This window comes from Haplochromis burtoni, unplaced genomic scaffold (genome assembly GCF_018398535.1).
Source record: "Haplochromis burtoni strain Fernald_Lab_line unplaced genomic scaffold, NCSU_Asbu1 Contig_111, whole genome shotgun sequence".
Classification (NCBI taxonomy): domain Eukaryota; kingdom Metazoa; phylum Chordata; class Actinopteri; order Cichliformes; family Cichlidae; genus Haplochromis; species Haplochromis burtoni.
Window position 1 is genome coordinate 843,330 of NW_024582472.1, and position 10,288 is coordinate 853,617.

Sequence of the window (10,288 nt, forward strand, 5' to 3'; positions counted from 1 at the left end):
TAACTATGTAATACGAAATAATAAATTTTGTATAAAAACAAATTGCCAAAACATTGCCCACAAATACAATATATCTCCCCCTGCAATCGACGCGTCTATAATAAAAATGCGGAATTAAAAGTTGGCGGAACTTTTGCACATTTGCTCGCTTTCCCTCTTCGGACTATTTATACAGGAGGACGTGCTTGTTTTTTGTCGGTGTCGTTCTGTTTCTATTCTTAACTCGTCTGTAAAACTACAAAATTTTACTTTGTAATGTTGAAAAAAAGTTAGATTTTCAGCGATGACAGAAGAATATGGCAGAGAACGATCTTGCTGCGTTCAGGGAGCGTTGGAAACGAGAGTTATCGAGTAAAAAGGGGGAGCAACGACTGGTTTGTGCGCCTTCCTCTTCCCGGGATATTGATGATCAGTTAGGCCAGAGAGACTTAAAAAATCTTAACAAGGCCGGTAGTCATTCAAAGCCAGAAGAAGGTGGTTGCACTGAGCATGTTCGTGTAGGGGGAAAACCTGCTGCTCTTGCTGCTGCCGCAGAGACAGAGGATCAGCCTCAGTATGTGTCCATTGCAAGTAGTTTGCTGGATGGAAGGACCAGCCCTTTGTTGGACAGAATTGAGGAGGAGAGGAGCAGGAGAAAGAGGCAATATCATAACATGACTAATGTCTGCAGCTCATCCTTGCAGCAGCAGCCTCAGGGAAAGGTCAAGAAAGAAGAAGAGCTGGTAGACCAACTCATTCAGGATCTGGTATGAGAGCGATAATGCACACCGTCAGATGGTACTTGACCACAGTCAGCTGGGTATATAATGTGTGTTTAATGATCTGTTTTGCAGAATGAAGTCAATGACATTCCCTTCTTTGATATTGAGTTGCCGTATGAGATAGCTTTGAAGATATTCCAATATCTCAACTGTGCAGAACTAGGCCGATGTGCCCAGGTAAGCAGTCTGAGTAAGAGGCTGGACAAACGTCACCTCAGGGGTGCAGGTCAGTGTTTTCATCCACCAGCTCCAGAATGAATCTTAGAGGTTAATCAGGTTTTTCACAAGACGACGTTGCAAGGCCTTGTATTCACTGATGGAAAACCCTGGTTCTGTAGTTTTCAGCCAACAGAAGGGATTCATTTGATGAAAAAAGTGTTTACATAAATAGGACATTGTTTTGGCAGTCACTTCAAAATAAAATAAATTGTCCAATTAATGGGACAGGAATGGACATATGCTTATCTGGTTACTCGTGAGTATTCTTCGCTATTTTCTTGTGAAAATAGAGCTCTAAAATGTGTTTAAATGGGCAACAGAGAAATAAATCATTATGTTATTGAACTACTTGGTGACTTAAGTCTTGCTTAAGTGAGCGAGTGGATAACATCAAGGGGTTATTGCAAGTATCTATCTTTCACATTCTAAAAAGGGTTTTTGAACCTCTACTTTAGAAGAACAGTTGCACACTGACAAGCGTTACAATCTAGGAGGGATTCAAATTAAAACAACTCTGAGGCTAAAACAAATTATTTTGTTGCACAGGGACCAGAAATCTTCATGGCCAAAACCGCACCCCAGCTATACAATAGCGATGTGTTGTGATTTAAAAAGTTAAGTTCTTCATTTGTAGCAACACATACTGAATTGCTTAGGGCAGCTTTATTTGCCTTTCACGACTTAATTTGGTACAGATTAATAAATTACATTTTGTGTGCCAGACCCGCATGTGACGAGTCCATTTGGCAGTCAGCCGAGCTTGTTAAATAGAAATAAGTGATGCAAGCTCTTAATGTATGCTGACTCAATCCACAGTTACACGGTTTAATCTTCTCTCAGGTGAGCAGGGCATGGAGAGTCCTTGCAGAGGACTCTGTTCTGTGGTTCAAGTTGTGCGTGAGGGATGGTTACCATCAGAATGCCAGCATGTCTGACTCGCCCTGCTGGAAGAGTATGCTGCGAGACTGCAGGAACTCTTCTAAAACGGTGCGCTTCAACTGGAAGGTGAGCTTGAACTACTTTACTGTGGCAAAACAGATGCTTCCATCCAGCAGCTGTGCAAAATTGAAGAATAAGTCAAAAGACAGTCTTTGAATGACCTACAGATTCACAAAGATTTCATTTTCACTGCATTTCCTCACTGGACTTTGCACAACTGGAAAAGCTGGTGACAAGTTGACCTAGATAACTGCCTTTCCTACTTACTATTCAAAACTGGGGCCCATTAAAATGTGGGACATTATGTCAATTTGTGATACTGGGACAGAGGATGAAAATCCTGTGCTGTCATACATAAACTGGGACATCGACTTACCCTAATTGTATCGGTAAAACTAACAGACAGACATGCACTCAACCTTGCACCTACCTTCAAAATATGTGTGAGGTAGCCAGAGAAAAACCCGCACAGGCAGAAGAACATGGACACTATACAGCAAGGCCCTTACAAGCTTTCTTTTGTAAAGCATCACTGCTTCACTTCATTGGGAAATACTAATTGTTACTGTATTTCTCAGACTGATATTAGTGCAGAACTGACAGTAGACCAGCTGCGCGTCTCTCATCTAATAAAATATATCAGTTTTCAGCCAGCCTATAATTTTCACCTAGAATCGAGTGGGATCCATCAGCCAGCTGCAGTTCGAGTTGGGGAAGGTGCTCTGTGACGTCAGCTCCTATGACAACTTCGTCTTAGCTGGGTGAGTATCAAGGATGCATGTAGGACGCTTCTGACAGCCGATTAATAACGATGTTAACTGTAACGTTGACTCCTCATATACTCAATTCTGCTTCTGTCTCTTTTTCTTGTCAGGTGTCTTGGTGTAAATTAATCTTGATCATAACCTTTCTGATTCTTTACTGGGTGTTTAATTAAACATGTATGACTATATGTCTTATTGCAGTGGTTACTGACAGTCCAACACATTTGGTTTTCCCTTCTTAGGGGGATAATTCATTTAAAGTCAATTGAAGAATCAAGTGAAGCAGTTAGAAATGTACTTGCAGTAACACTTAAGTGACTTCAATTTCATCGGATGAGACAGGCGGTGAATTTAAGACTATAAGCTGGTAATAATTTTCTGGTCAAAGATTTGGAACATGTGATAGTTAACAGTGTAAATAAATGATTTTCTAACATTGTTACCAAAAATTAACATGTAAGTCAGTACTTATCAAATATCGTTTATTGTTCCATTTTTACAGTTGAGATCAGTTTTTCACTTTGCTGACATTCACCACCACCACCACCCCAAATTTTGAGAAGCTTCAGAGAAAGAGGGTGGAGTTGAAGTGGTGCAAAAGATTTTGAGACTAAAGAATGTGCACAGACGGATGCCTTAAGTATCCAAATGTATTGCCACATTCAGTCGCATGCCATTGGCCCACATGAGTGTGATGTCCACAATTATCATTCGTATAGCTCACAGCACTGACATTTACAAAAAAGCCTTAAAGCCTCCCATGGGGTTAGTTGCCAGGGGGGCTAAACTGTTAGTGGACGTTCTATGTGCCATCTTCTAATTCCTTTTCCATTTCCATTTCTTTTGAAAACTTGCAAAGTGACTCTGGAAATTTTAGCAATCAAGTCTGTTGTCACATTTTGACACTGTTGAATGTCTTTCTAGAGAAACCCACAGGTGCAGGTGGTTTTATGTACTTTGTCTGTTAACAGATTTTGCTGTTAGGAAACCATCACATCAAGACGCAGTCACCAAACTACACACACATGTGGTTAAGATGAAAATAAAGGCCAAGTTAAAAGAGACATGATAATGTACTGAGTACTCTGGAATTTAGTGACTGGTGTGATTCAGTCAAAACGAGTGTCTTTATGGTCCTATGGTGAGGGAAGGGTTAAATAAATTGCAGTTTAAATAAACTGCAACTGCTTTGAACTAGTTGGCTGAGACAGTGATTGATTGTGAGTGGCCAAAGGGACCCAATAAGGCCTCAGAAATTTGGAGCATCTCTTTAGAGTGATGTGATTAGAGTCCCCTCAGTCCTGCTGTGTCCCACTGATAAAAAGCACACGTAAGACACATAAGACAACGAAAATTGCATTTATGAAATAAGGCACCTTGCACAATGTTAACATGCTGTTAAATTGTTCTTTTTCTTACTACTGCTATTAACAAATTAACAATATCAATACTTTTCCCATTATATTAAAAGTTAATTCAACTAAGGTAATTCAACTACTTGAATTTGTTTATCTAGAAAGGAATCAATGACCGTTAAGAGTAATCAGAAGTGATTCAATTGTCTCCACTAAATCTTATTAGAAAACCAGTGAAATGAGATTTGGCACTTAAAAAGCAACATAAGATGCTGTCTCGTTAACCCAACAGTTCTTAAAGTCACACAGTAACATAGAAGCCGGATCTCCCGAGGCTTGCGTGAAGATTGCAGTAATCAGTGCACAAGTCTTCCTGTACAAAGTTTTTGACGAGTTCCTTGGATATGATTCAACATCATCTTCCTCCTGTTGATAGCTGGCATTGTGCTGACGTACCAATTAAGTCAAAGTGTGTGTCCCAATTGTCTACTTTCTGCCAAACCCCGCTAACAAAGTCATGCATGCAAATAACGGGTGCTCACATGAACACCCTGTGTCACACTTGCTGTGACTGCATGACACACTGCGACTGCACACTTGTTCAGACATGGTGGTATCCGCGGAGGTGGGAACTTTGTCAGTTTGCTGTCTCCTGTAGAGAGAGCTCATTGGCTTAGGCGAAAAAAGAAAAAAAAAACAGGAAAGAGGAGGGTTTGAGAGTTTTAGGTGTGATGGGATATAGTTAGGGCTTTTCCACTAACTTGGAGTCTGGTGAAATGACATGACATGAACAGAAGGTCATGTTCCAATCTGTTGAAGAAATTGTGCTGCTAGAAATGTTATTTTTGAGTGAGCTGCATGAGGTATTTTATGATCAATTAATCATCCTTGCAAATAAATTCACTTTTGTGTAACTAATGTTAACTTAATCCCTGAGGTCTACATTGGTGTGACCCATTGATTGGATTCCCGATAAGTTAGATTGGTTTGGCCCCGAGCTAGGCAGACAGCATCAAATGTATGAAAGAAAATGAAAGAAAACCTTTTTTTGGGTTTTTTTCCTTGAAAGACTAAAAGTGGAGGGAAAAAATCACCGAAATCAAATTTAAGCGTAATTTTAGCATCTGGTCTAGGGTTATTAATTAGTTTGTTGATAGATAAAAAATGTATTTCATTAAAACTTTTGAAGAAAAACTGGTAAAGTAATTTGTCAGCCAATTGACCAAATTAAAAGTTTTTAAATGTGAGAATTTCTCTAATATTTGTAAATTTGTAAATTGCATACCAATTAATTATCAAGCCAAACTTCATACATGGTCTGAATTAGTTTTGTTGTAATGTGTCTGAAATCGTACATGCATATTCTTCTTCTTCTTATTAATTTTTTAAATAAATAATGCATCTCTATGTGTTATAAGGTAAGCTAAAACTTTATTTATATAGCACCTTTCTAGATAAAAGATCACAAAGTGCTTCACACAACGACAACAAAGTATAAAACAAAACAGACAACAGTTAACTAAATGCAATTCTAAAAAAAAGTGTTTTTATTTGTTTTTTTTTAAAGAAGCTACTGAGTCCAGAGATCTTAAGCTGGGTGGGTGTGAGTTCCACAGTCTGGGAGCCACAGTGGCAAAAGCTCTGTCTCCCCAGCATTGTATAATGAATGACGAGTAGACCCTGCTTACATGACCTACAGTGACCTGCTAGGGACATAGGGCTGTAGAAGTTCAATGATGTAGGCAGGAGCTTGTCCATGAAGAGCTCTATAAGTCAGCACCAGAATGTTAAAATGGACTCTGAATTCAATGGGGAGCCAGTGCAGCTGTTTTGGTCAGAAGTCTTGCTGCAGTGTTTTGAAAAATCTGTAGACGCTCCAAAGAGTCTGTTTAAACACTTAAACAGTAAATTACAGTAGTCTTGATGAAATGAAAGCATAAACGACAATCTTCAGTTCAGTACGAGATACAATAGGGCTTAGTTTAGAAATGTTTCTTTAGTGATAAAAGCAGGACCGAACCAGAGATTTGACGTAAACATCCGAAGTGAAAGCTGGGTCAAAGATTGCCCCTAGATACCTGATAGACGATTTCACAAATGTTGCAAGGGGACCAAGAGCATTCATTATCTTAGGTACGTGTCTATCAGGAGAACATACAAGGACTTCAGTCTTTCCTTCTATAAGTTGGAGGAAGAAGAAGGAAGTGTACTTTATTGGTCCCCGTGGGGAAAATCGCTCTCTGCATTTAACCCATTCACTCAGTGAAGCAGTGGGCAGCCATTGGGCGCCCGGGGAGCAGTGTGTAGGGACGGTACCTTGCTCAGGGGTACCTCAGGGTAGCTGTTCAGGGGAATCGAACCCCCGACCTTCCGATCATGGGGCCACCACTCTACCTACTGAGCTATCCCTGCCTCAGGAAGTTGTCAGCCATCCAAACTTTAATGGAATCTAAGCACTCATTCAAAATCTGTAGCTTAGAAACATCTTGGGGCTTAGAAGAAATGTATAACTGGATATTGTCTGCGTAGCAGTGGTAACAGATGTCCTCAAAGGGGCTCAAAACATGCTGGAGGGGAAGTAGATATATTAAGAACAATAAAGGCCCCAGCACAGAGCCTTGTGGCACACCATAGTACAGGGACGTCGAAGATGGCCTGTATTTAGAAACTGCCACAAAAAAGTAACGTTCATACAGATATGATAAGAACCACTCTAAGGCAGATCCAGATACACCGACCCAGTATTTTAGTCTTTCAAGTAGGATGTGATGGTCAACGGTGTCAAAGGCCGACGTGAGATCCAACATCAGCAAAACAGAACATTTTCCTGCATCGTTTTGCAACAAAAAATGTCACTGGAGACCCTAAGAAGGGCTGTTTCAGTAGAATGGGTTCTACGAAAGCCAGACCGGAATTTGTTAAGAATATTATGTTTGTCTAAAACTGTAACTGCTGGTAAGAAAAGGTCTAACTTAGGTTTTTTTAAAAGGGGTTGTATACCAGCATTTCTAAAATAAGCAGGGACTTTACCAGATGTCAGAGAGGTGTTAATTATGGTGAGCACACAGGAACCAGTGGAATGGAAGACACTTTTGAATAGCGATGCAGGCAAACAGTCAAGTGAACAGGAGGATGCTTTCATTGAGCTAACTATTTTTGCCAGCTCGGGTAGTGAAATGGGTAGAAAATGTTCTAAAATAACAGACCAAGCTAGAGTAGGATCAGACAGTGCATAAGCTGATGGGGAAAAATAATTTCCTATATTACTAATTTTTTCTAGAAGGAAGGAAATTTTCACAGTCTTCATTTGAATAAATGGGGGCAGCAGGTGGAGCAGGAGTAATAATGTCAGTACAGTAATAGTGTCAAATAACACCTTAGGATTACCTTTGCCCTTTGCAACCAGATAAGATAAATAGGCAGCCCACGCATCTCTAATTGCATTGTTGAAAGAAACTAACAGATCCTTGAAGTAAAGGAGATGAACATTTAAATTAGTTTTCTTCCACAAGCTCTCAGCTTTGCGACAATCACGATTTAAGCAGGAAATATTGTCATTTAGCCAAGGTGAGGACTAAAAACAGAAGCTTGTCTCATTTTAACTGGACAAATTTCATCCAAAATGGAAAGACAATGCTTATTAAATAGATCTCTTAAGAAATCGGCATCGCTTTGAGGGGATGGATTTACATTAAAAGCATCCCGCTGTCGAGGAATTTATGAATACAGCGGCGAATACAGTGATGATCAGAGATAAAAATGTCATCAGAACAAATAAAATCAATATTTAAACCCAAAGTAAAATCAAGGTCCAGTGTGTATCACTGTGTATGTGTGCATATCCCAGTCTCAGTGAAAGTATACTTTTAAATAAATGATCAAATATTACTTCATTTGTAGTAAGACAGAAGTTTTAGAGCTGTGATGTATAAAAAATTTAAAAAGGAACTGAAAACTGTCCTGGAAAATGGGGCGAAATGTTCGTTATTGTGTCGCCCAAACAACACCATCGTAATTGTCGAAAGATCGTGTAACAAAGGATGAAAACAAAATAACAAGTCAGAGTGAGCAAAGGAGGAGGGTGTGAAAGGGGAAATGATTCAGCGGTGAGAGGGTGACGTCAGGTGTTCTCGAAGGTGGAAACTTTTCAACGTGCTGTAAAAAAAAAAAAAGGTCAACAAAACTTTCCTTACACTGATGAACTTTTTGCGTGTTTGGATTTAAGGTACACGTCTGGTGATGTGAGGCTGTGGGATACCCTCCACTGGGACTCAACGGCTTCGTACCTGAAGGCCAATAGTCTGTCTGCTAACACTGAGCCGAGACCACATGTTAGTCACGTCCAGGTCAACGGCACGCTGGCTGCTGCTGCGTATGAAGATGGTCAGTGTTTGTGTGTATATGTGTAATGCAGTGGTATCTTTTGGGCAAAGCATTGCCCACACCAAATACACACTATGTATAACTTCTAATCAAAAGCAAGGCAATCATTAGTCTTTTCAATCAACTTTTCTTTATCAAGCCTAGAAACCTATGGTTAGATGCACTTGTAATTTCTGTACATGATGCCCTTTGTTTATCATTTTTCCTTATGCGATAAATGCATACATTAAATGCATACAGTAAAAGACTTGGGGACTGTTTTTGGGATAGGCTGTGTAGACCTGTGGAGCACAGAGACAGGTGGGGAACCCATCTACCACTACCAGACTACAGGGAGGATCCAGGTCCTGTCCCTAAGCCCTGACAGTCCTGTCCTGATCTCTGCCACTGGATCAGATGTTCGGCTTGACTGCGCAAAAGACTGTGGCTACTGGAGGACAGTATGCCAGACTCAGCTACCCAAGACTGTGAGTCAGAGTTCTTCATTTTTATCAGATGACACATTTCAATGTGCAATTATGTTAATTATTAGACTGTTGCTTTCAGCTTTTCTCTGAATATCAAGTTGGAAATTGGCTTTTGTTGGGGTTTGGACTGTGGAGGAAATCACTTAAAGTACTTGTTATTTATTTAGTATCCTGGTAGTTTGAGTTCACAGGCATAGTAGTAGGCATTTATGTGGCAGGTAGGGAAGGACAAAAAAGACCAAGGTGACATGATCAAAGAATTAAAAAGTGCAGTGATTAAATGACTTGTACATAAGTGTGCAAGTAATGTACTAAAATGCAGTTATATACTTAATAAAGTCACTTTCTATACTGATGTATATGTAAAAAAAAATTGTGCTCCATCCTGTCTAATTTCACAGGTAGAGAGCATGACTTTAGTCCCAGGTAGGGACCAGCAATGTCCGTTGGCAGCTCTGGCAGCAGGAGAGTCCATGTACCTGTTGGACCCACGGGAGGAGGAGCCATTGATGCTCCACTCAGTCTATGGTCATCCTGTTACCTGCTTGGATGCCTCAGAATCCCATGTTGCATTTGGGGTGAAGCGCACAGGCTGGGCCATGCATGACGGAGGGAACAAGGTGGGTTCAGCTTCTGTGTACAGTTCCCATAGAAAATGAACACATAGGTTTTAAAAGTACCTTAATTTAATCAGTGTAATTACACAGTTTCTTCAGAAAACCTAAAACTGAACCCTGGCACTTTTTTGCTATGTGATGTATATGGCACATGAAAAATCAAAGTTGAGTAGGCCTTAATTTTTATAAAGCACTGCAAAGCTTCAGGTCTGCTCGTGGATGAAATCAGCAATAAACAGTACAGCTGGCCATGATTGTCCAGTTTTTGACTATGATGATGTAGTATGAACAGGGAATTATTCATCTGCTGATAGTGGCAAATGAACCATTTTCTAGTCTGGTGTAAAATCCATTTACTCAATAATAAATGGATTTTTTTATTGGGAAAGTGAATTATTTTATTAAAACTAGGGGTTTTGTGATATACCAGCATTAACAATGATTATGACATTTAAAAATAAAAACACATGTAACATTTTTGTTTTTGTAAAGCTTATGCATGCTCACACATGCACACATATCAGGTGTTGCTAGTTAGTGGGGACATGTCATTGACATAATGCTTTTCCTAGCTGCTTATCCTAACCCTAACCATCAAAAATGAATGCCTTACCCTAAACCTAACCATAACCCAATTGTAACCCTGACACTAAAACCACATTTTGAGTGTGAAAAATGCCTTCAACCCCATAAGCACCTGGATTTTGGTCCACATGTGGGCTGTTGGTCCCCACCAGTGTAGTAAATTTGAGATTTTGGTCCCCACCAAGACATTAAAAAAGC

At 39.9% G+C, this 10,288-nt stretch overlaps 1 protein-coding gene across 1 annotated transcript in view; it reads left to right on the forward strand.

Moving 5' to 3' along the window:
• Positions 1-142: 142 nt before the first annotated feature.
• fbxw8 (F-box and WD repeat domain containing 8) overlaps positions 143-10,288 on the forward strand; it is a 22,758-nt gene continuing 12,612 nt past the window's right edge. Inside the window, exons 1-7 of the mRNA XM_005928865.3 lie at positions 143-746; positions 834-938; positions 1,821-1,985; positions 2,592-2,680; positions 8,264-8,421; positions 8,692-8,888; positions 9,290-9,508. Coding sequence (XP_005928927.1) covers positions 297-746; positions 834-938; positions 1,821-1,985; positions 2,592-2,680; positions 8,264-8,421; positions 8,692-8,888; positions 9,290-9,508 — 1,383 coding nt within the window. The 5' untranslated portion in view covers positions 143-296. The remainder of the gene's footprint in view (positions 747-833; positions 939-1,820; positions 1,986-2,591; positions 2,681-8,263; positions 8,422-8,691; positions 8,889-9,289; positions 9,509-10,288) is intronic.